The sequence below is a fragment of the Leopardus geoffroyi genome, chromosome A2, assembly GCF_018350155.1.
Source record: "Leopardus geoffroyi isolate Oge1 chromosome A2, O.geoffroyi_Oge1_pat1.0, whole genome shotgun sequence".
In the NCBI taxonomy this organism is placed as follows: Eukaryota; Metazoa; Chordata; class Mammalia; order Carnivora; family Felidae; genus Leopardus; species Leopardus geoffroyi.
In genome coordinates, this window is record NC_059331.1 from 6,473,581 (window position 1) to 6,499,274 (window position 25,694).

At 49.5% G+C, this 25,694-nt stretch overlaps 1 protein-coding gene across 5 annotated transcripts in view; it reads left to right on the forward strand.

Annotated features, from left to right (window-relative positions):
- INSR (insulin receptor) overlaps window positions 1-25,694 on the forward strand; it is a 141,097-nt gene that overhangs the window by 68,660 nt on the left and 46,743 nt on the right. For 4 of the 5 annotated variants that reach the window (XM_045496500.1, XM_045496499.1, XM_045496502.1 and 1 more), the window contains exons 3-5: window positions 17,041-17,362; window positions 23,874-24,022; window positions 25,066-25,210. In XM_045496500.1, the coding sequence (XP_045352456.1) occupies window positions 17,041-17,362; window positions 23,874-24,022; window positions 25,066-25,210 (616 nt within the window). The remainder of the gene's footprint in view (window positions 1-17,040; window positions 17,363-23,873; window positions 24,023-25,065; window positions 25,211-25,694) is intronic. The other variant, XM_045496504.1, reaches the window with a different exon arrangement.

Sequence of the window (25,694 nt, forward strand, 5' to 3'; positions counted from 1 at the left end):
GAATCTTCCCATCTGGTCCTCAAGACAGCCCAAGCTATTACTGTCCCCACCTACACATGGGGAAACCAAGACATGGAAAGCCGAGTCAGGAGACTAGGAGGTAGCAGGCATCCACTCGAGACCACTTGAGGTCTTCCTGAAGTCGTAAGTCTTCGTGCTTCACACTGGGGTGATTTGAAGCCGTGGACTCCAGATGTGACGAGAAAGCCCCAGAGAGCAGATATGGACAAGAAAGAACTTCTCCAAGCCTGTTCGTTATGCAGGAGGGATGGGGACCCGTGGCCCACTGTCCGTCTGTGTATCAGCTTGTTGCCTGGCGGCGAAGGTGGAAGGAGAAGCTGTGGGGACAAAGGGTTCTGCCAGAAGGTGGCATCGGGCTCTCTGGTTGGTCAGTGCAAGAAAGAAACACTTCAGCTTTTACAGAATAACCCTCTGGGGAAATTAACAAGTCCCTGTGAACTTGCCTGGAGTATCAGAGTCATTGGTAGCTAAATGTTCTTGATTTGTAACTAAATGTTCCTGTTTCGGAGCCATCTGTCTGTCTCCCCAAGAGGGTGGATTTGTGTCTGTTCTACTCAGCAGAGTTTAGGATGGTGTCTGTCACCCAATAGGGGCTCAGATCTGTGGCCTGAGGGGGTTGTGTTTTGCTACTTAGTAAATTTTTTTGATTTTTTTTTTTTTTGATGTTTATTCATTTTTGAGAGACAGAGACAGAGTGCAAGCAGGGGAGGGGCAGAGAGAGAGGGAGACACAGAATCCAAAGCAGGCTCCAGTCTCCGAGCTGTCAGCACCGAGCCTGACGCGGGGCTCGAACTCATGAACCGGAAGATCATGACTTCACGGGGCTTGAACTCATGAACCGCGAGATCATAACTTGAACCGAAGTCAGACGTTTAACCAAGTGAGCCATTCAGGTGCCCCCACCTAGTGATTTTTTTTTAAGTTTATTTATGAGAGAGAGAGAGAGCGCACGAGCACCTGAGCAGGGGAGGAGCAGAGAGAGAGGGACAGAAAATCCCAAGCAGGCTCTGTGCCGTCAGCACAGAGCCCAACGTAGGTCTCGACCACACAAAGTGTCAGATCATGACCTGAGCTGAAATAAAGAGTTGGATGCTTAACGGACTGAGCCACCCAGGTGCCCCACCTAGTGAGCTTTTTAATTAAGAAACCAAGAGTTCGTAGACCCTGTCTGTAAAGGTCAAAGGGGTTTCTAGGGTATCTCCATGGTGCAGAAAACAATCCGCCTGTCAATAAATACTGACCAGAGAGCAAGGGTATGGACGCTGTTGATCCTGGCGGGGAAGCAGAATTCCTCCGTGGTCATAGTCTGCATGTACAAGAGGCCAGTAAGCTTTCTTGCCATCAAGCGAGAAGGTGACTTCGCTTGGGTGTGGAAAAACTGCCCATCTTTTCCGATGCTACCTGGCATCCAGTCTGATGGGAAAGCATTTCCGTGGCTTTATTTTCCTTCATGCGTTTTCCCAAAGTGTGTGCCTGGAGGCAGCATAGGTCGAAGTTCCAGGAAGTTCCAGGTGTATGGGCTGTTGGCTCAGGTAGATGGAGGGCTGCAAAGTGCATCTGAAGAGCTAGTGAGGTCTGAGGATCCGGTGGCAAAGGGGCAAACTCATTCTTTTCTCTGGTTGAAATTAACATGGGCAGGAAATGGGTCCCCTCCCCTCCCCCCCAATCAGAGAACTCCATCTTTTTCTAATAGAGTAGCAATGTCTGAGCTGTATACACTGTAGTGTCCCAAGAAAAGAACAGCCATGGGGCTTTGGGTGTGGAGGTGACATGTGGAGCTTCTGGTCCTTCCTAGATAGAAAATAAAGCAGCCAGACTGGCTTTAGGAACCAACTCAATAAAGAAATAAGCTGGAAGTTGTCTCCCTTTGGTCACAATGAAATTGAAACGAGTGTATTTTCTTTTTTCTTTTCTTTTCTTTTCTTTTCTTTTTCTCTCCTCTCCTCTCTCCTTTCTCTTCTCTTCTCTTCTCTTCTCCTTTCCTTTCCTTTCCTTCCTTTCTTTTTTCTTCTCTTCTCTTCTCCTTTCCTTTCCTTTCCTTCCTTTCTTTTTTCTTCTCTTCTCTTCTCCTTTCCTTTTTCTTTTCCTTTCCTTTCCTTTCTTTCCCTTCCCTTCCCTTTCCTTCTCTTTTCTTTAATTTTCTTTTCTTTCCCATCCCTTTTCTTTCTTTCTTTCTTTCTTTCTTTCTTTCTTTCTTTCTTTCTTTCTTTTTCTTTCTTCTTTTCTTTTTCTTTCTTTCTTTCTTTCTTTCTTTCTTTCTTTCTTTCTTTCTTTCTTTCTTTCTTTCTCTGTTTCTTTGTTTCTTTCTTTCTTTTTCTTGAAGTAAACTGTATTTTATTTCATGGTGTATCTGCAGAAATGTAGTACATTCTACTGTTTACTTTTGTCCTGGAGAAGCTGAGGAGATTTTCTCCACTCCCTGTCACTGTGTCTAAACTCCACTAGCTCATGGATGTAGCAGCTCCTGGGACATCAGCTTCTATTGACCTGTGTACATTCAAGACCACCGTGTACTTGTTGAAAAGCCATCTGTCATGTGAGCAAGCATTCCTTTTTATGGTGGAGATTGTCCTCAGGGAAACCCTCCTTGCAATTCAGACCTTCGCAGTGGCAGATTTCAAACTCCCACATTCCCCATTTACACCTCCTTGTTCCCTAGGAGGCTGAGGTTTCTTTCTCTGTCTCCCCACCGCTAGAAAATGGTTATACCTCATCCCAAAAATGACACCCCGAACTTGACCATGTGTGTAAATATGAACAGAGAAAAACAGGCAAAGAACTCAAGGCTAAAGGCATTATTAGGGAGTAAAGTAGATGTTTTGCATTGTGTGAAGGGATAATTCTTTTTTTTTTTTAATTTTTTTTTAACGTTTATTTATTTTTGAGACAGAGAGAGACAGCATGAATGGGGGAGGGTCAGAGAGAGGGAGACACAGAATCTGAAACAGGCTCTAGGCTCTGAGCTGTCAGCACAGAGCCCGATGCGGGGCTCAAACTCACGGACTGCGAGATCATGACCTGAGCTGAAGTCAGCCGCTTAACCGACTGAGCCACCCAGGCATCCCAGGGATAATTCTTAATGAGGGCCCACCAGCATAGTATCAAACTTTAGAGAGTAAATTGTAGGAAATACAAGAAGAATTGAGAAACCATTGGGGAACTTCAAATACAGTCTTGCTCATGTAGATAAACCTCGATTAGGCAACAAGGAGTTTGGATAATATGGTTAATAAGATTGTGGTAATAACAGATACAGACTGAACTTTGTACTCTGCAAATAATACACATTTTAAAGTGCTCTTGGAATATTTAGAAAAATTAATCATCTGTTAAATCTCCCAAAAAAAAAAAAAAAAAAAAAGAGCCCCAACACAATCTAGTCCAAAAAGCAGACGTTGCACTGGCCCTAATCTCTTGCTGCAAGTGAACGTAAGTGGAAATTAATTTTTAAAAGCTTAACTGATCAAGCATGCAAAACAGACGCCTACCATGTGATAATTAAAAGCAAAACATAGCTCTTTGGTGAGGGAGGATCTCAATCTATGAGTATAGACTCTTTAGAAGGCAGTGGAGTAGGGACGCCTGGGTGGCTCAGTTGATTAAGTGTCCGACTTCGGCTCAGGTCCTGATCTCACGGTTCATGGTTCGAGCCCTGCGTCGGGCTCTGTGCTGACAGCTTGGAGCCTGGATGCTGCTTTGGATTCTGTGTCTCCCTCTCTCTGCCCCTCCCCTGCTTGTACTCTGTCTCTCTCTCTTATCAAAGATAAATAAACATTTTAAAAAATCATAGAAGGCAGTGGAGTGGATACAGAGACCAGTGCAGGGCTGTAAGTGATCACGCAGAGAAATCACAAAAATGAGACGATGAATAATAGAACAAATCTATATGGGAGGAAGGAAATAATAAATTAACAGGGACTAACTGATTTAGGAAACAAATAGAATGGACAAACCCAAGAACTGGGTCTTTCAGAGCTGCAGTGCCCAGTTAGGTAGCAACTAGCCTCATGAATATTGCTTCTCAGTCACATTAGCCAGATTTCCAGCTCTCAGTGGCTACGTGTGGCTTGTGAATTTGGACAGCACAGATACAGAACTCTTCTATCAATGTAGAAAGTTTATAGGACAGTGCTGCTTTCCAAAGAATTTATAAAGTAATGTAAGAAAAAAATTGGGGGAAGGGGAAGAACAAATATTGTACATAAAATTAAGAATGAAAATAGAAATTTAATTTAAAACCCACTAAAAATTAGGTCTGGTAATACTTTTGGAAATATTATTGAAATAACTTTACTTAGTGTTTTAAGTGCTTATTTTGTTTAGATTGATCCATACACTGTGAAAGAACCTAAGGCTGTGAATTTGCCCCAAGAGCAGCAATGCCTGCATCTCATAAGCTGTGCCATTACTATTGTTAATTTCTAAGTAGCCTGTAAAGTTTACCTTGGTCCAAGAAGCAGAAAACATGAGTAGGTAGAAACAACTTTTAAAAAGTTAACTTTTACAGTAACTGCCTAACACATGTATGTATTACATACACAAATGAAGAAAACTTTAAAAATTGTCCACAACAAACAAATAGGGGTCCTTGCACCTTGCAAGAGTGGTTTTTAGGATCAGACTGGGGTGGGCTGAGGAGGGACTTAGCAAACACAAAGACAATCAATTGAGTGCAGAAACCTTGATGTTCTAGACTCCACACCTCAAACCCAGGCCAGGCAAGTCTGAGCACCCAGCTTCCTTGTTTGTCATTTGTCTTGTGAGTCGTGTCCAGCTGCCCAAGGTGAAAACTTGGGACCCAGCTGGGAGATAAGTCCTGAAGGCTCCACCTCCCTGGTGGTTTCAGAAGCCAGCCTCTTCCTTCCTGTCTCCTCTGCCCTTGCCTTCCTCAGCTGTCCACCAGAGAGCTAGAAGATTGCCCCACACATGGATCTGATGGTGTCTTTTCTGGTTGAAGCCCTTCTTTGGCTCCTCCTGAGGTGCATAGTCCAAGCCTCTCCGCTCCCTAACCTTCCTGTCTGCCCTGACCTCCCATGCCTCTTCACCTGTACTTTGCCCTTCATCAACTCTGAACTGTTTATAGTTCCCTAAAGGCAGCTCTGATGATTCATGCATTTGCACATACTGTACGTCTCCTGATGGGATAAAGCCAGTATCCCACTTGCTCTCCCATCTTTTTTTCCCCCCTGTGAGCTTTACTGTGCACCTACTGTATGCATTGCTCTGGGATGCAGTAATAAGACAGGCAAGGTCCTTCCTTTCACAGGGCTTACCTGTCTCTTGTGCATGTTGGGAAAGAAGAAACCGTGTCTGCATTCATTTCTGCATACCAGTGCCTAGAAGGGGCCAGGTCTGGGTGGGCCAGGGTGGGGAACAGGTGAATAAAACCCACAGTAGAACTCCGTGATGCCACACCCAGTCCTTGGGCTCTCCTTGGGAGACCCGGGTTCGAGTTTTGATCCTGCTGCCTGCTAGCTGAGTTGGCATTAGCAAAGCGGCTTTTCTGTGCCTCAAAAGGAGATGTGGGTTGAACGTTGTATTCTGCAAACGGAATACATACACATTTTAAAGTGTATTCTTGGTCCGGTGTGGTTAGAGATAACGCCCATTCATTACCTCAGTTTACCGGAATTGGAAATACACATTGAGCACACAGGTCTGACGTCTTCAAATCTACAGGGAACACTGGCTAGAGGGTACCCCCAAGATAGCCTGTAGATTTTCTTAAAAGTGTAACTTATGAGTATGGTCCTTGGTCTTCTGGGTGAGTGGTGGGTGGAAATATCGGGGGTAGGGTCCGAGAGAGCACAGTCCCTGTTGTGTGGGCTCTGCCCTTGCCGCTACCCCTGGCCTCCGACTTGGGGCATTTTGCTGTGTGACCCTGGAGAACCGCTGCCCTCCTCTGGGCCCCTCCCGAGGGAGGCCCGTGGCCAGGGCGCCCCTCGGCCATCCCAGGCGGTGCCACGCGGTGACCCGATCTCCTCCCGGGCACACGCCCAGCTCGCGCGCAGCCCAAGACGCGCAGTCGTGCTTGGGGCCGCCCGCACACTCGGTTTCATCCTTTCTTTAACTTCTTCCGAAGTTCCATTCTTTGCAGGCCCGCCCTGCAGGGTCTGCATCCTCGAGAGGACCCCCCCCCCCCCACCGCTGCCTCCCAAGACACACACCCTCCCCGGGGCCCCCGGCGCTGACCGCCTAGCGGCGGTCACAGCCGCGAGCACCAGTCCGCAGACCGAGCCCCGCGCGCCCGGGGGCGGGGCCAGAACTCCGGCAGCACGCCCGTTTATTGGCTGAGCGCGAGGGCGGCGCTGCGGCCGCCGCCACTGCCCGGCCCGGATTCCACGGAACGGAACGCACCTCGGGCTTTGTACTGCGCGGCTGCCGCTGGCTCGAGGGGGCGGGGCCCGCCCTTGGACCGCCTGTCCGTTAAGAACTACACACACGCAGATACCTGCAACCGACCAATCCTGAGGCTGCCTTCACGGGGAGCCACCGCCCCCCCTTCCCCAGGCCCACCCCCTTCCTGGCCTGCGTGCGACGCCGTATGTCTCCGAAGAGCCTCGCAAGTCAATAACACACGCATCTGGAAAGCGAATCGGTTCGCGCGCGCGCGTGGGGGCGGCATTGTTAGGGAAAGAAAAGGGAGCGTCCCTGGTTCAAGGACACGCGTCCTTCTCGTGGGTCGCGGACTCGAAAGGGTGTCTGCTGACCCTCCCCGGCCCCACCCTCCACCCCCACCCCCGCCGCCAGCTGTCAGAAGGTCGCCCCAGGCCCTCACCCCACCGTTAGATCATCTTCTGGATTTCGGTGGGAGGGATTTCCCGGGGTGGGGGTGTGCCCGCGCCCGGGGGACTCGGGGATCCGGGCCGGGTGTGGGGGAGAAGGGCTGCGAAACCGAGTAAATGACTCTGCAGAGTTTATAAAATTCACACTTGCAAAGAGCCGCGGGGCCCTGCGGGGAATGTGTCTGCAGGCCCATGACGCAACTGTTCCGTTTGGAAATTTCTGGAAAGCAGCAATTTCGGGGATAATAAATCTTGAAAAAAATTTTTTTTAAACTACAGGCTTTGGAGAGAAATGTAACAAAATGTTATTAACATATGTCGTGCTATGGAAATATACCTTTGGCTTTCTTTTGCTTTTTACCATATAGCTTCTTAATGAAAACCCAAACCGATTTGAACTTTAAAAGGCAAAGAGAAAAAGAAGGTGGCTGTATTTTTCTAAGCCTGTCGCTGCGCTAGTCTTTCTCACTCTTCCAGGGTTTAAATGTCACTTTGGATTTTTTTTTTTTAACCTTTTTGTTTTGATGTAGCTTTTAAGTTTACAGATGGGATGCAAGGATTGTATTCAGATTCATTAGTTGTTACGTTCTCACCGTATTTTATCTCTAAAGTATTTATGTACAAACCTTATGCACATTTTTTTCTTTTTCCTAAACCATTTGGGACGATTGTAGGCATACTGCTCCTTTACCCTTAATTCTTAAACCTACACAGCAGCAGTACAATGATAAGAATCAGAAAATCAACACTGAGGCAGTATTTTAATCCACAGCCTCGTGTATAAACCTCATCTCTTGTGCCAGCGTTGTCGTCCTCATCAATACTATTTTTTTCCTGGCCCGGTTTCAGATCTATGACCACACTTCTTATTTAGTCGCTTTGACTGTTGATTTTGTAATAACACAAAAACGATCTTAACCTTCTTAAAAGCTCTCAGTGATACCTGGCAGCTCTACATAGTTCTGCTGGAACTATTGAGGATAGAATTATATAATTGATCAATAACATTTATTGTCTACCAGAGGCTTTTTAAAACTGTGTGTTCAAATAGATGTCAGGGTAGTACACATACATACAGTGAAAAAAAAATCAAATTTGCTGGTAGGTAAGGATGTTACTATCTACCCTCCAAGCTCATTTCCCTCCCTCCCAGAGGGACGCATGTTGCATTTGTCCTTTTCTCTCCCCCTCCCTGTTTATTTTTAATTTAATTTAATTTTTTATTACAGAGAGAGAGAGTGGGAGAGGGGCAGAGGGAGAGAGAGAGAATCTTAAGTAGGTTCCACGCTCAACACACAGCCTGACACAGGGCTCGATCCCGTGATCCTGGGATCATGACCTGAGCCGAAATCAAGAGTCAGATGCTCAACCAGCTGAGCCACCCAGGCGCCCCATTCCTTCCCACCCCCCATTTAAAGTTATAATTTGTATACAGCAGAATCCACTCTTTTTTGGTATAAGGTTGTGCGGATTCTGACCACCATCACAGTCAAGATACGGAATGGTTCCTCATCCCCCCAAATTCCCCTGGGCCCCTTTCCACTGCTTCCTCGGTTTCAGCCCCTGGTGACCACTGATGTGTCCACAGTCCCTGGATATCCTGTGAAAGGAATCCATTCGTGTATAGCACCTGAGACTGGCTTCTTACCCTCAATACAGTGCATTTGGAATCCCTCCACGGTGTAGACATCAATACTTCATTCTTTGTTGATTGCTCAGTAGTGTTCATTGTGCGGAGGTATAATGTTTATCCGTTCCCCAGTCAAGGGATATTTGGGTTGTTTCCAGTTTTGGGTGATTACCAACGCAGCCACTTTAAACACCCGAATACAGGTCTTTGTGTGAACATGGGTTGTTTGTTTGTTTCTATTTCACTTGGGTAAACCCCTAGGTTGTGTGGTAAGGATAAGAGTATGTATTTATAAGAAACTACCAGACTGGGGCACCTGGGTGGCTCAGTGGGTTACGCAGCCAACTTTGGCTCAGGTCGTGATCTTGTGGTTTGTGAGTTCGAGCCCTGCATTGGGCTCTCTGCTGTCAGTACAGAGCCTGCTTCCAGGCCTCTGCCCCACCCTCTCTCTCACCCTCCCCTGCTGGTTTGCTCTCTTTCTCTCTTTCTCAAAATAAGTAAACTTTAAATACATCACTCTTTAATCTAAAACCTTAAACTTCTTTAAAAAAAGAAAAGAGGAGAAACTTCTAGATGGTTTAATAAACTAGCTGTCCCGTTTTGCGTCCCCACTGTGTTTGTGCCTTTCCTTTCTCCACAAATGTGTTACGTTCTTCAGACACTGCTCTGCACCTTGCTTATGTCGCTTATTGCCAGCCTGGAAGTGACTCCAACCTCGGAATGCATCGAGCTGCCTTCGCTTTTTATGGCTGCGTACTATTCCACTCCTCAATCCACAGACGTGTATTCACGTGGGCTCTTGCTATGGACCTTCAGGTTGTTTCCAGTCCTTTACTGTTATAAACCCAACTGGTAATGTCCTGTAGGGTGTACACTTCTTGTCCAGGTGTCTGTGCACACGTTCTCTCTGGTCTGTGGGGTGATTCCTAGGAGACGAAATACTGGGTCAAATCACACTTGCCTCCTTTGCTTTGAATCTCCTCCCCCTCTTCTTCTTCTATTTAATTTTTTTAAACGTTTATTTATTCATTCATTTACTTATTTATTTATTCTTTGAGAGAGAGCGAGTAAGCATGAACAGGGGAGGGGCAGAGAGAGAGGGAGACCCAGAATCCGAAGAAGGCTCCAAGCTCTGAGCTGTCAGCACAGAGCCCAGTGCAGGGCTTGAACTCACGAACCATAAGACCATGACCTGAGCCAAAGTCGGACGCTCAACCTGACTGAGCCCCCCAGGTGCCCTTGAATCACCTCTTTTTTTTTTTTTTTTTTTCAATGTTTATTTATTTTTGGGACAGAGACAGAGCATGAACGGGGGAGGGGCAGAGAGAGAGGGAGACACAGAATCGGAAACAGGCTCCAGGCTCTGAGCCATCAGCCCAGAGCCCGACGCGGGGCTCGAACTCACGGACCGCGAGATCGTGACCTGGCTGAAGTCGGACACTTAACCGACTGCGCCACCCAGGCGCCCCATTGAATCACCTCTTCTTAAGTAAGTTGACATTCTGGTTGTTCTCTCTCTCTACGGGAGGCATCATTTGGTGGGGAGCATTGCACGCTTGAGAGGATCCGGCCAGAGGGTTCCGACACGGCTGGCTTCTCACTCTGTGGATTTGTTTTGAGGTCCATTATCAATCTTCCTGACAGGGTATAGTGGAAAAACCACCTGAGATAAAAGTTTCAGGAAGGTTGTGGCTGCTTTTGCTAGGGTAACTGGAGGCCAGGGGTTTGGGGAACCTTTAGGGAGAAGTGGGAGGGTACAGGGCCAGTAGCCCAAGGCACCTTGTGGGGTGAAAGGGAGATGGTTGGACAAGGAACTTGTGTGTTTGCAAGACAGGACTGACTGGTGCCGGTCTCTAGGAGGTCTGGGTGGATGTTCCCTACACAGCATGCACCTGTCCTGGGAAAGTGGGCAGACCCCGGACCGCTTGGCGGTTTCTCGAAGAGGCTGCCATTGTCTTTGGCTGTCTTTGGCAGAAAGAGCCCAGGGTGGTGGCCCTCTGAGCCTGGGCAGCTGGGATGGCTGGGGCTCGGCGGGTGTCTACAAGAGGGGGCGGGTCGAAGTGCCTGGGGAGAGAAAGTCAGCCCCCTCCTCCATCTGGTCATTTTCCATCTTGCACAACCTGTGGTTTTCATAATTCAGCCTGGGGAGGGGGGCAGGGGCCAGCCCAGTGGCATTTCCATTAAATAAGATGAAAGTACTCGGAAACAGAATGGGAGACACCCAGAGGTGGCTTATCACTATCAAAGCATAGCCTTCAAAAGTTTAACAACACAACTTTTATGTAAAAAGGAAAAAAAAAAAAAAAAAGGGAAAGAACACCCAGAAACACATTTCTTGTAACCCTTTAGTGAGGGGGCCCACGGGATGTCAATGCCAAAGCATTTGTGGTCACTGAAATAGGATTGCCTGCTTAGGTTCGGGGCCACTTAAGGTCCCCTGGGGCCACACCATTGTCATCTGTGAGAGGTCATGTCTTCTGTTGGATAAACGTCATTTACAGCATATCCATCTATGATGTTTTATTTATTTACCTTTTACAATTTTAAAGTTTTTTTTATTTTTACAATTTTTAAATTTTTTTATTTTTGAGAGAGAGAGAGACAGAGCGTGAGCGGGGGGGGGGGGGGGGAGGGTCAGAGAGAGAGGGAGACACAGAATCCGAAGCAGGCTCCGGGCTCTGAGCCATCAGCACAGAGCCCAATGCAGGGCACGAACTCACGAACCGTGAGATCATGACCTGAGCCAAAGTCGGATGCTCAACCGACTGAGCCCCCCAGGCGCCCCTGCAGGGTATCCATCTATGAGATGATGTCTGACTCCCCGGAGCCTAGGCCCTGACAGAAATAGTGATGCAGTCACAGGTATGTGTCCCTGAGCAGAGGCCAGTGAGCCATCCAGCCCCTTGCCTGCTTCTGTAAATAAAGTTTTATTGGGCATAGCCCCGCCCGTGCTTGCGTGACTTCTCTGGGGCCGCTTTGCAGAAAAAGCTGGCCAGCTATGCCGGAGAATGAGCTGCTTCTCAGGTGGGCTCCAGGGTGAAACTGAAAACCCCAGCCGTCCACCTCCGGCCTTGTGCGCGAGTGTTGAGTATTTTTTCTTGGCATTGTCTAGGCCGGAAGGCTTATGTGTTTGGGAAGTTTTTGTTGGGCCTTTGCTAATGCTTCTTTTGAACTCAAGGGCTGACCCTTAGACACAGCCCCAGCCCAGGAAATAGAGCCTTTCCTGCCTGTTCTCACATATGCCTTCCCGGAGGGTGGGGTCTTTGTGGGTCTGAGATAATAATTGTCTGCCTTCTATATTGCTTCCTGCCCTTGAGTTTCGGCCCTTGGGTTCCTACAAACAGGTCGTTAGTGATGATAGCGATCATAATAATAGCACCCGTAGTAGCTAACTTGTATCAAACTGATGTGTGGATCGAAGGATTCTGTGCCTTTTCCACATCATCTTGTTTAGTTTGTGAGAAATTAAGGGATTGTTGTCCCCATTTTACAGACAAGAAAACTGAGGCTGTTGCTTTAAAGACATCTTTGTGGTATGCCTGTGGGGTGGTGGGTGCTGTGTTGCCAAAGCTGAGTGTAGGTCACTTCTTCCCTGGGCCGCATGGACCCTGTGGGTGGCCGTGGTGATTCTTTATTTCTATTTTTTAATTTAAATCCACGTTAGTTAACATATAGTGTAATAATCATTTCAGGAATAGAACCTAGTGATTCATCACTTACATATAACACCCAGTGCTCATCCGAACAAACGCCCTCCTTAATGCCCATCCCCCAGTTAGCTCATCCCCCCACCCAACACCCCCTCCAGCAACCCGCAGCTTGTTCTCTGTATTTAAGAATCTCTTATGGTTTGTCTCCCTCTCTCTTTCTATCCTATTTTTGCTTCCCTTCTCTGACGTTCGTCTGTTTTGTTTCTTTTTTTTTTTTTTTAACGTTTATTCATTTTTGACACAGAGAGAGACAGAGCATGAATGGGGGAAGGTGAGAGAGAGAGGGAGACACAGAATCCGAAACAGGCTCCAGGCTCTGAGCTGTCAGCACAGAGCCCGACGCGGGGCTTGAACTCACGGACCGCGAGATCATGACCTGAGCCGAAGTTGGACGCCCAACTGACTGAGCCACCCAGGCGCCCCTCATCTGTTTTGTTTCTTAAGTTCCACATACGAGTGAAATTATGTTTGTCTTTCTCTGATTTATCTCGCTTAGCACAAAACCCTCTAGTTCCATCCACGTTGTTGCAAATGGCAAGATTTCGTTCTTTTTGATTGCCGAGTAATGCTCCGTTGTGTATATATACCACATCTTCTTTATCCATTCATCCATCGATGGCCATTTGGGCTCTTTCCGTACTTTGGCTGTTGTCGATAGTGCTGCTATAAACATGGGGTGCATGTGTCCCTTCAAAACAGCACACCTGTGTCCCTTGGATAAATGCCTAGTAGTGCAATTGCTGGGTCGTAGGGTAGTTCTATTTTTAACTTTTTGAGGAACCTCCATATTGTTTTCCAGAGTGGCTGCACCAGTTTGCATTCCCACATGGTGATTCTTTAGACCCAGGAATATCAGATTCAGAGCCTAAAGATCAAGGTTTAGCTTTGGCCCTGCTGCTTCTCAAAAGGGCCTGTCTTCTTGCCTCTGTGAAATAGAGATAATGAGGGGGGGACCTGGGTGGCTCAGTCCGTTAAGCGTCTGACTCTTGGTTTCAGCTCAGGGCATGATCTCACAGTTTGGGAGTTCGAGTCCCGCATCGGGCTCTGTGCCAATAGCACGGAGCCTGCCTGGGATTCTCTCTCTCCCTCTCTCTGCCCGTCCCCTGCTTGCTCTCTCTCTCACTTTCAAAATAAACAAAAAAACAATATGAAAAAAAAAAAAAAGAAATGGAGATAATAGCACTTACCCTGTGTCCCTGCTTTATTAGAATTAAGTGAGGGGCGCCTGGGTGGCTCAGTCGGTTGAGCATCCGACTTCAGCTCAGGTCACGATCTCGCGGTCCGTGAGTTCGAGCCCCGCGTCGGGCTCTGGGCTGATGGCTCAGAGCCTGGAGCCTGTTTCCGATTCTGTGTCTCCCTCTCTCTCTGCCCCTCCCCCGTTCATGCTCTGTCTCTCTCTGTCCCAAAAATAAATAAACGTCAAAAAAAAAAAATTAAAAAAAAAATCAAAAATAAATTAAAAAAAAAAAGAATTAAGTGAGATTCTAATGGGTGATATGTAATCCCTAAAAAAAACCTACACAGACATTCCCCCATCGCCCCACTTTGCTCCTATTAGAGCTTCTTAGTTCTTTTTGGGTCCGTGACACAAAAAATCCGAATATGCACCCCTGCATCGATGCTCCCATTTTTGCGTGTAAATTTTCACCATTTGTGGGGCGCCTGCGGGAGGGGATGGGTCTGAGATGCCCTCTTGAGCCAGTGGCTAAAAGTTGGGTGCTTGGAACTGCTCCAGAGCTGTCGCTCTTGCCTCCTCTCTGGCTTGTCGGAGATGTGTCTGCTGAACTGCAGGTGTGAGCCTCGTTCGGAGTGAGTGTCGTGGCAGCCGGTGTAGCGGGTGGAGACGTGGCCTGTCTCTAGCCTTCCCTCTAGACTCACAGTCAGCAAGCGGCCAGGATCGTTTCCGAGAGCGAGGAATACTACAAGAAAAATGTCATCACATAAGGTGCTGGCACACGGTTGGGCAGGAGGGAGTGACTTCCAGCGGGAAGGTCGGAGAAGGTCTTTCAAGAGTCCTGGGGCGGGGAGGACGGGAAGGAGTCAGTCACGGGAGGATCACAGCCAGGGTGCTTCAGCCAGTCGTGACAGCAGATGCAAAGGTCCTCAGGCAGGACCGTGCAGGGGTGGCGGGGTGGATGAGGCAGGGGGTGGGGGCGTTGGGGGGGGGGAAGAGAGGAGATTCAAGTGGCTGCTGTCTGGGCCCCGGGGGAAGGACTCTGAGAGGCCAGTGCAGGCTAGACCTCTCAGCCTTGGTGAGGAGTTCACTTTCATTCTCGAAGCCTGTGCTGTCCGGTGCACGACCCATTGGCTACTGTGGCTGGTAAAAGTAAGAGCGAGAATGAACAATGAAAAGTTTAGTCCCCCAGTGGCACTTGGAACCCCTGGGCCTTCTTGGTGGGACAGTAAAATGGTGCAGCTGCTGTGGAAACCAGGATGGCGATCCCTCAAGAAATTACAGACAGAATTACCGTGTGATTCAGCGACTCTGCTTCTGGGTATATACATAAGAGAATTGAAGGCTGAGTCTTGAAGAGATGTTTGGGTCGCCGTGATCTTTTTTTTTTTTTTTAATTTTTTTTTTTTCAACGTTTATTTATTTTTGGGACAGAGAGAGACAGAGCATGAACGGGGGAGGGGCAGAGAGAGAGGGAGACACAGAATCGGAAACAGGCTCCAGGCTCTGAGCCATCAGCCCAGAGCCCGACGCGGGGCTTGAACTCACAGACCGCGAGATCGTGACCTGGCTGAAGTCGGACGCTTAACCGACTGCGCCACCCAGGCGCCCCTGGGTAGCCGTGATCTTAACAGCAGGTGGAAACATCCCCAGTCAGTGCCGACTGATGGATGAGGGAATCAAGAAAATGGTATATACACGCAACAGAATGCTTTTCACCCTTAAGAAGGAAGGAAATGTGCCCTTAAAATGGTTTTAAGATGGTCAGGGCGCCTGGGTGGCTCAGTCCGTTAAGCATCTGACTTCGGCTCAGGTCTTGATCTCATGGTTCGTGAATCTGAGCCCCGTGTCAGGCTCTGTGCTGACAGCTCAGAGCCTGGAGCCTCCTTTGGATTCCGCGTCTCCCTCTCTGCCTCTCCCCAGCTTGCGTGCACTCTCTCTCTCTCTCTCTCTCTCAAAAATAAGCAAACGTGACAAAAATGGTTAAGATGGTCAGTATTATGCTATGTGTACTTTGCCACGATTAAAAAAAAAAATCGGTTCCTCGTTGCACTAACCGCACACGACAGCCACAGGGAAGGGGCAGCTACCGTGTTGGGCAGGGCAGCCTGAGAACATTACTGTCCTCGTGGGAAGTTCCAGCCGACAGTGCTGCCCCTGTGTGAGCGCGGCTTTCAGGGCCACTTCTGTTTCCCAGGGCGGGTCGTTGGGGTCCCGCGGGGCCGTGAAGTGGCTGCAACAACAAGTCTGAGGGCTGGGGGGAGGGGGTCAGGAACACTCCCCAGCGTCCAAACCTTGTCTCAGGCCACACGGAGTGCGTGAGCCAAACAGGCTGTGCCGGGGGGTGGGGGGGGGGGGTCTGTCCAGCCTCAGGGAAGCCGCCTGTCCGCGGACAGATCTGCCGACAGCCTGGGAAAGGAGGGACTGAAATCAAGGGGTAATTAGGAAGCGACGTGTGGCGAGACGTGGGGAGAGAAGGGATAGGTGATGAGCCACTCTGGGAAGCCAGGGCAGAGTCCGGCCTTTGGTGGACAAGCTCACTTGCGTGGGACAAGAAACTGCCCCCGCCACAAAATCTATGCAGGCCTCTGACCTCCCCATCTGCAGGGCCTTCCCCTTTCTTCCTGTTCATTATCTCCTTCATTTGCAAGCGAAACGTCCCCCTCCCCTTACCTCCAGCCAGGAGCGCAGTACCTTCTACCTTCGCAGTTACCCATTTGTGTGTTTAGGTAACTAATCTGCCTCCGCCGTTAGACCTCGCGCTCCGGCAGGTGGGTCTGCGGCCACCTTGTCCCTTGGCTGCGGTATCTAGATCGGGGCGGTCAGATGGCCGTTGAAGCGATAAATGACCGCTGGCCCGTTAGCTTCACCTTCTCGTACCTTGGTTTCCCCGTTTGTAACGTGGAGAAAATGGACACAACGATATATCTGGTTACATGGCGGTATTAAAGCCGCATGCCAGAGCCGGCTGGCCAGAACCCGATGATCACGTTTTCAGGAGATGTGTGCCCTGGTTATTGAGGAAGCGGTGATCAAAACGTGCATGATGCAGACTTAACAAATTACGTTAAAAACAAAGGTAATGGATCCTCACCACCTCCTATGATCTCACTACATTTTTCTGTTCCTTGTGCCCTTGAGGTTATTTGCTGCTGTTACCGCTCTATGGCGGATACCCTGTTTAAGGCTCTGCTACAGTGTGTATCTGTTTTTTAAGTTTCTTTATCCCGAGAGAGAGCGCCTGTGAAGGGGGAGGGGACAGAGAGAGAGAATCCCAAGCAGGCTCCGCACTGACGGTGCGGAGCCCCACGCGGGGCTGGAACTCACAAACCCGTGAGATCGTAACCCGAGCTGAGATCAGGCGTCGGATGCTTAACCGACTGAGCCACCCAGGCACCCTGAGAGTTAGTCCTGTCTCTTACTGGTTCCATGTGCAACAGTATCTCTCGTACCTTAAAATGGAGCAAGGCGGGGGTGTTCACACCGTGGAAATTTGCAGAGGCTGCAGGTGGGAACCTCTCTGCCTTCCTCCCCGGAGCGGTCTTAAATGTTTCCGAGCACGCCGCAGGTTTGGGAGACTGGTGTCGAGCGAGCACCGTAGACCTGAGACTCTCGCTGTTGTTACTTTGTTTGGCTTCCCCCTCCCTCCTCCAGACTCTCTGTCTGTGCACACGGCACCCGGGCGAAGCTGTTGACCAGCTGTTTGTCCTCTCCCTCCAGTTTGTCCGACCATCTGCAAGTCGCACGGCTGCACGGCCGACGGCCTCTGCTGCCACAGCGAGTGTTTGGGCAACTGCTCCGAGCCCGACGACCCCACCAAGTGCGTGGCCTGTCGCAACTTCTACCTGGACGGCAGGTGCGTGGAGACCTGCCCGCCCCCCTACTACCACTTCCAAGACTGGCGCTGCGTGAACTTCAGCTTCTGCCGGGACCTGCACAATAAATGCAAGAACTCCCGGAGACAGGGTTGCCACCAGTATGTCATTCACAACAACAGGTGCATCCCTGAGTGCCCCTCGGGGTACACGATGAATTCCAGCAAGTGAGTCCTGGGCGCGGGTTCCGGGGAGGGGGCGGCGAACAGGGGAGGCCACGTGCGGTTAGCACTGTGTGAGAAACACGAGTTCACGGGCTATGAGTGAGGGGGCGGCTGGCGACTGGCTCACGTATATACATATGTATACACACACACACACACACACACACACACACACACACACACGCGCGCGCGCTTCGATCTATGCCAGTTCTGCCTCCTGTGTTTGGTCCTGGCCTTTGGAACAGGAATCGACAAACCTTCTATAAAGGACCGGAGAGCAAACGTTTTTCAGTGTCTTACCCACCATTAAAATTTTTTCCTAATTTTAATTTCATTTTAATTTTAAATTAAAAAATTTTTTTTTAAGTTGGGGTGTCTGGGTGGATCAGTCAGTTAAGGGTCCGACTTCGGCTCAGGTGATGACCTCACGGTTGGTGAGTTCGAGCCCCGCGTCGGGCTCTGTGCTGACAGCTCAGAGCCTGGAGCCTGCTTTGGATTCTGTGTCTCCCTCTCTCTCTGCCCCTCCCCTGCTCAGGCTCTGTCTCTCTCTCAAAAATAAATGAACATTAAATTTTTTTTCAAGTTTATTCATTTTGAGAGAGAGAGACACACACACACAGTATGAGTGGGGGGTGGGGGCAGAGAGCGAGGGGGAGAGAGAGTCCCAAGCAGGATCCGAACTGTCAGTGCAGAGCCTGATGTGGGACTGGAACTCACGAACAATGAGATCATGACCTGAGCTGAAATGAAGAGTCAAACACTTAACTGACTGAGCCACCCAGGCACCCCCTCTTACCCACCCTGTTAACGGTTTTCTGGGCTTAGCTTTGGTAATAGAAGACATAAAGACAGAGGTCCTTGGTTTCCCCTAGAATCCTTCCCACAGACAGGACTGTCCCAAATGATGTAGTTGCCCAGATGTTACAACCAAGAACACAGCTGAGGTTTTTATGTTTTCCCCAACTGGAGCCAGACAGCATGCTGAGATTAGCCTGGAGCACAAGGAGGAGAGAGACTCTGTTCTAGACTGTTCCCAGGGCTTTGTTACGTTTTGAAGGACAGTGCCATGAAACCATTTCCTACTGTTTGGGTGAGAAATAGGGTTTTCTCTTTTCGGAGGTGAGTCAGATTTCCTATACACATTGCAGACTTTTTGTTCATGATGTTAGATTTTTAAATGAGCTATTTCAGTGTCTCAGGGCCATAACCAAGTTTAAAAAATCTGTTTCCTGGTTTTTGTGTTGAGGTTGGGAACCCCCCCCCCCGCCCCCCGCAAAACAACAAAAAAAACAAATCAGAAACAGACGCACGTCCAGGGACCTTGAGCTGATCTGCTTACGTAAAAAATCTTCCTCTTCAGACTTGAGAATTAGCCAAGCAAGCGTGTTCTGGTGGGAAATTTTATTTCCCCGGGTGGAGTGGGTGGGAAGGAAAACACTCTTTATTTCAGTTCTTCTGAGCCTCTCTTTGAGTGTTTGTGAAACCTGCAAGTACAAAATGTTTTGTTTTACTTGTTTTTGATAGAACCTGTCAAGTGGCTTTGTTGACCAAAAATAGGCTTCTATAAATCAACTTTGCACGCCAGACAGGGTTTTTTTTTTTTTTTCCTGGCCAGTTTATCAGGCAGGTTGGGAAAATGACCATAGTCCTTTTGATTCATTTCTGTTTTTTGTGTTTTTTCCATGTTTGAAATACAGCATGGATGTTAACATCTTCCGGTGAGATGTTTGTTTCAGAGACATTGGCTTTAAATAAAAGGTCTTTTGTTTTTTTTTTTCCCTGACGAGACCTGAGACATAGACGAGACTTCTTTGTTGTGCTTGCTGATGGCCCAGTGGCCCCCCCGAGAACCAAAGCCCCGAGAACCGGCAGCCTGCCCTGTGATGTCTGGGTCCTTTACCAAGGGGAAGAGGGCAGAGGGGACGATGCCAATTGTGACTTGCATAGCAATATTTTACTTCGTTGGCTTCAAAAAAAAAATCAATAGCTTTCCGTCTGAAGTTTTTATTATTATTATTTTTAACGTTTATTTATTATTGAGAGACAGAGAGACAGTGCATGAGCGTGGGTGGGGCAGAGAGAGGGGGAGACACAGAATCCGAAGCAGGTCCCAGGCCCTGAGCTGTCAGCCCAGAGCCCGATGCGGGGCTCGAACTCACAGACTGCGAGATCATGACCTGAGCCAAAGTCAGACGCTCAGCTGACTGAGCCACCCAGGTGCCCCTGAAGTTTTTATTTTATGAAAGACTTTAGCTCTTTCTTTCTTTTTCTTTCCTTCCTTCCTTCCTTCCTTCCTTCCTTCTTTCTTTCTTTCTTTCTTTCTCTTTATTTTTTGAGAGAGAGACAGAGTGTGAGCAGGGGAGGGGCAGAGAGAGAGGGAGACACAGAATCAGTCTCCAGGCTCTGAACTGTCAGCACGGAGCCCGACGCGGGGCTCGAACTCACGAACCGCGAGATCGCTGCCTGAGCCGAAGTCGGCCGCTCAGCTGACTGAGCCACCCAGGTGGCCCTAGTGCTTTTATTTCTAATGTGGTTTGATATCAAATAAGGCCAGATATAGATTCTTCCATTCTTGTGGTTTATCTGGGAAATGGTTTTTGGTATTTTCAGAACTGAGGTCTGGGAACCTACATGATTCCTTAAAAAGCGTCACTATCTACGGTCACTTTGAAGTCCATGGTGCGAGCACCTGGGTGCTCTTTCCTGGGATGAGGAGAGTGAATATTTGGGATGAATATTAAGAGTGCAGTGGGGGGGCGCCTGGGTGGCGCAGTCGGTTAAGCGTCCGACTTCAGCCAGGTCACGATCTCGCGGTCCGGGAGTTCGAGCCCCGCGTCAGGCTCTGGGCTGATGGCTCAGAGCCTGGAGCCTGTTTCCGATTCTGTGTCTCCCTCTCTCTCTGCCCCTCCCCCGTTCATGCTCTGTCTCTCTCTGTCCCAAAAATAAATAAACGTTGAAAAAAAAAAAATTAAAAAAAAAAAAAAAAAAAAAAGAGTGCAGTGGGTGTGGGGCATCCCTGTTCCCTCCCCCTAGAATACTCTGCCCCTCAATCTTTGCATGGCTCACTTCTCCTCGTCCAGGTCCCAGCCTAAAAGTCCCTCCCTTTGAGAACCCTCCCCTATTTGACGGCCCTGTCTGAATTAGCATCTGACTACTCCTGGGCACATCACACAACTGTCACTCTTTTCACGGCATTTACCACTAATTGATGTTTTAATTGCCGATATGTTCATTTTACCCCACCTGACTGTAATGTTTCACAAGTGTATCGGTTGGCTCCTGCCGTGTAACAAACCGGCCAGCACTTAGTGATATAAAACAGCACTCATTTCTGATTTTTAATGATTTTTGTGGGTTGACTGGTGGTTTGTCTGGCCTGGGCTGAGCCAGCCATGACGGATGGTATCCGATAGCCTCTCGTATCTTAGATGGGCAGTCGGGGCCTCTCTCTCCACGTGGTTTCTCAGCCAAGTAGCCAAGAAGGGCCTGGCCCCAGTGTACAAGTACTTTTCGAGCCTCTGCTTGCATTACATCTGTTACTGTCCCATTGGCCAAAGCAGGTCACAGGGCCAAGCCCAGATTCAGTGAATGGGGAAATCGACACCGTTTCTTGGTGGGACGGGCAAACAACCTGTGGCCACTTGTAATCTCCCACAGGCAAAGTGGATCATCTGTTTTGTTCACTCCTGTGCGCCTGCAGCTTAGCACAGGCATTGGCAAGGGGCCAGATAGTAAATATTTTCAGTTCTGAGGGCCATATGGTCTCTTTGCAGCTACACAACTCAGCCCCTATAGCGTGAGAACAGCCTTAGATGATACACAGACCCGTGGGTGAGGCTGTGCTCCAACATAATGCTATTTACCATGACAGGTGGCCTGCTGGATTTGGCCCGTGGGCCGCAGTTTGCCGCCCTCTGGCTTAGAGTATCACCTGTCACATAATAGGTGCTCTGTGAATATTTGCAGAATCAACAAAAGAGCCCAAACATTTGGTCACTATGCCATTTCTGCCCCAGCTGTTCTGATATCACCTGGGAGTCTGTGATACAATTCTGACACTGAACACCTGGCGTGAACATCGGGCCCCGTCCTCCACGAGACTGCCCTCGCTCCAGATAGCAGCCACACTTTTGGGGTACCCAGGCCACCCATAGTTCTGATCGGCTGGCTATGAACCTGGGGGTTCTCACGTAGCCTAATTCAGGTTCAATAATCTGCTGCAACAAGTCATAGTATTTAAAAAAAAAAAAAAAAAAAGCCATACTGTTCTGTCAGTCCTGAGCCTGTTGAGGGTAATGCCCTTGGTTAGGAATGCCTGCAGGGCTCACCCAGGCTGTGGTGAGCTCCAGACGCGTCCCCACCAGGGCTGGGCCGGCCCTTGTGGTTCTTATTATGATCACAGGACACACTTCAGCAAAGACTCTCTGAGAACTTTTTTTTTTTTAATGTTTATTTATTTTTGAGAGAGAGAGAGAGAAAGAGAGAGTGTGTAAGCAGAGGAGGGAGAGAGAGAGAGAAGGAGACGCAGAATCCGAAGCAGGCTCCAGGCTCTGAGCCATCAGCACAGAGCCCAGCGCCGGGCTCCAACCCATGAACCGCGAGATCACGACCTGAGCCGAAGTTGGACGCTCAACCCACTGAGCTCCTCAGGCACCCCAGGACTATCTGAGAACTTTGAGGAACAAGGGTGATGACTCACAAGTCCTGGAGGTTACGTGGCACCCTTGTGGGCCACACAGTGAGATCACGGATAGAGAGTGTGGACTGGGGCTCCGCCGTGACTGGGGTCCCGGCCAGGGGGTTTGCGGGTTCACTCGTTGGTATATTTAAAGCTTACGAAGAGGAACTAGGGCAGGAAGGGAGAAGTGGGGTCACTCGAGAGGTCAGTTATCTAGGTCGCCCAGGGCTTTCTGACAGAGGGAGCTTCACGAGTGGGGGCATCCGAGTTCCTTATGTGGCTGTGTTGTTTGGAACGTGGGCAGAGGGATGACTTTTGAAATGGATGCCTTGACGGTCAAAGCTTACCGCCAGGCACTTACGCTACTCACACTTACAAGGACAGCATTATTACTAAAGATGCACGCGTTGTCAAGGACGGTCCCAGCTCTGCCGTGTGGAATCGGGGACGCGGCCCTCCCAGCATTCGCTGTCCAGGAAACGTCACTGAGCTGCTGTCCAGAATTTTTCCTGCAGGGGGGGGGGGGGGGTCTCATCACACAGCTGTGATCAGTTGAATCCTCATCCATCTGTCCATGTGATTGGACTCCCATCTTCAGTGGCTGAACGACCCACACATCTAACCCCATCCTTGGTCTTTTTGGTGACCAGCCCCCTTCCTAAAGCCACCTTGGGACCACCTCATTAGCATAACAAAGACGCCCCCACCTCTCAGGACATTCCAAGGGCGCCTGAAGCCAGGACTGGGACCGGACCGGATGTGTTCTTTGTGGCGCTATCATCAGAGAGGTCTCTCCGAAGAATGAACGTGCCCCGGTGTGTGACTAAGAACAATGGCAACACCGATGCTGCTAATAAAAAAGTCGCCATCAGAGCAAAGACGCATGGTTCTTGTTTTCCATGTGCCAAGCACTTTAGACAGCTTCTCCTTCTGGGAGGCTCCAGTAAAACCCCCGCTGGACTGACTTGGCTGTGTGCCCACTTCTGACCCCCTCCTGGGGGATAGAAGGTGGTGCCCGGCCTGGCCTGGATCTTGCCTGGACCTAAGGGGGCTGTGCCAGCCTAGACCGACCTCAGACCCTGCAGGGGTGGGGCGCAGGGGAGGGCTGGTTCCCAAAAGACTCCCAGGGGCTGTGTATTCTATTCGATGACCTGGGCTACAGGCAACGGAGGCAAAGGCTGCCCCCATCACACACGATCCCGTGTGAGGTTGTGTTCTAGATGTGGGCTCGTCAAACCCACACAACAGGAAGCACCCCTTCTTGGGGCGGCAGGAGGGGTCCTCCTCCCACAGGCCCATCAGCTCGGAATAATTCCCATCACCGTGGTAACACCCAAGTCCCCCCCCTTCAGTGTGATGGGAGACAGGGAGTCCTGTCTCTGCGGGGTAGAATGTGATCCTCCATGGGGTGCGGTGTGGATCCCCACTGATTTGGGGTACGGCAGGGGCCCCATCGTTTTGGGGTACAAGCGTGAGTCTCCTGACTTCAGGGCAGTGCTGTAGGACCTACCACCATGAAGCACTGACACGTACCTGCACGTTAGACCGTGATTCTTACTGTCCCCAGAGGGGACCGTGTCTGGAGACATTTTTGGCTGTCATGCTGAGGGGCAGGCGCTGCTGGGGGCCAGGGATGTCGCTTAACACCCTCCGGGTGTGGGCCTCCCGCACAACGGAGAATTCCCCAGCCCCAAATGTCAGCCGTGCTGTGGTTGAAGCCCCCGGCCTTAGGGTGACAGCATAGGTCCAGTCACTTGGGACCCTGTGCAGTGTGGTGTCTGCCACGCTTGTGGGGTCCTGTGTGTCCTGAGCCCCCTCTCTCCACTCTTTCTTCAGCCTGATGTGTACTCCCTGCCTGGGCCCCTGTCCCAAGGTCTGCCACATCCTGGAAGGCGAGAAGACCATCGACTCGGTGACATCTGCCCAGGAGCTCCGAGGCTGCACCGTCGTCAACGGAAGCCTAATCATCAACATTCGAGGGGGCAGTGAGTGCTCTGGGGGTGGGGGCGGCAGCCGGCGGGGACCCACCTTCCCAGACACTCATCAGCGGAGCCACCCCGAGAAGTTGGCTTGCAGACCTGAAGTTCACAGCTCAGCCCTGGCCCCACCCACCCTTCGATTCTCATTTTCCGAGTTGGAAATTTGCATTCTTAGGCAGGAGTCTGCGTTTTTAGCGAGTAGGAACCGGTCCCTGTTGCAGGTCTGGGGACCTTGTGTTCAGGAATACTGTCACAGGCAAAAAGGCACCCCCCTGTTTATTTATTCAGGAAACATTTATTGAATACTGACAGTGAACAAAGCAAAACCCATGCATGATGGATCTTACAAATAAACACATCCACACATAACAATGTACACTTGGGGTGGACCCTGCTAAGAAGGGAAGTAACAGGGTAACGAAGGGAGCGGAGATTGGCGACTTTTTCTTACAAAGGGCCCTATCATAAATATATTCAGGTTTGCAGGCCAGATGGTCGCTGTCATAACTACTCAGCTCTGCTGTTGTGGACTTGAAAAGGCCACAGAGAACGTGCGGACAAAGGGGCGTGGCTCTTTTCCAACTGAACTTTAATTACAAAACAGACTGACTTTGGCCCCTGGGCTGTCATTTGCCAGCCCCTGAAATAGAGAATGAAGGGGTTTGCTCTTTTTGAAGAGTTTCTGGTCTCGGGAGGCATATACTTTGAGCTGGAGATGAAGCAAACCAAGCAGGGAATATCCTGGGCAAAGGAGGGAGCCAGTGCAAAGGTCCTGAGGCAGGAATGTGCCTAGTTTGTGGGGAGGCCTATGTGTCTGGAGGAGGGCAAAGAAGGTAAAAGATGAGAAAAAATAAAAACACTGGTCACTTAGAGAGGGACTTGCAGACCCTGAAGTTAAAGGCTGCGGATCATATTCTAAGGATGATGCGTTTTGAGCAGGTTATGTTGGAGTCGTTTGCAGCCTGTAGGTTGACTCCTCACTGTGGGAAATTACGAGAAGGTAAACATATTTCTGTCAAAACTCACTGGATATTCTCTCCTTTCCTTAGACAACCTGGCAGCTGAGCTGGAGGCCAACCTCGGACTCATTGAAGAAATTTCTGGGTATCTGAAGATCCGAAGATCCTATGCTCTTGTGTCACTTTCCTTTTTCCGGAAGTTACGGCTGATTCGGGGAGAGACCTTGGAAATCGGGTACGTGGCCCGGTTCTGTGTCGGTGGCCCCAGTGCTCAGCAGGAAGTTCACGAGTTAAAACAACGTAGGGGTTTTTGCCAAGACATGGAAACACCCGTGTCCACGGACGGATGAGGGGATAAAGGTGTGGTACATACATGCCACGGAATATCTCTCGGTCGTAAAAAGGAAGAGAATCCTGCCACTTGCGACAACATGGAGGGTGTTACACTCAGTGAAATAAGTCCGAGGAAGACAGATGCTATAGGATCTCTCTTCTATAAGGAATTCCCAAAACAGAACAAAACCAAGCTTATAGAGACAGAGAACAGATTGGTGGACATCAGAGACGGGGAGAAGGGGGTGAGGGAACGGGTGGTCTAAAGGTACAAACTTCCGGTTGTAACATAAATAAATCCTGGGGCTGTAATGTACTGCACGGTGACTGTAATGAACAATACTGTACTTTATATTTGAAAGTTGCTGAGAGAGAAAATCTTAAAG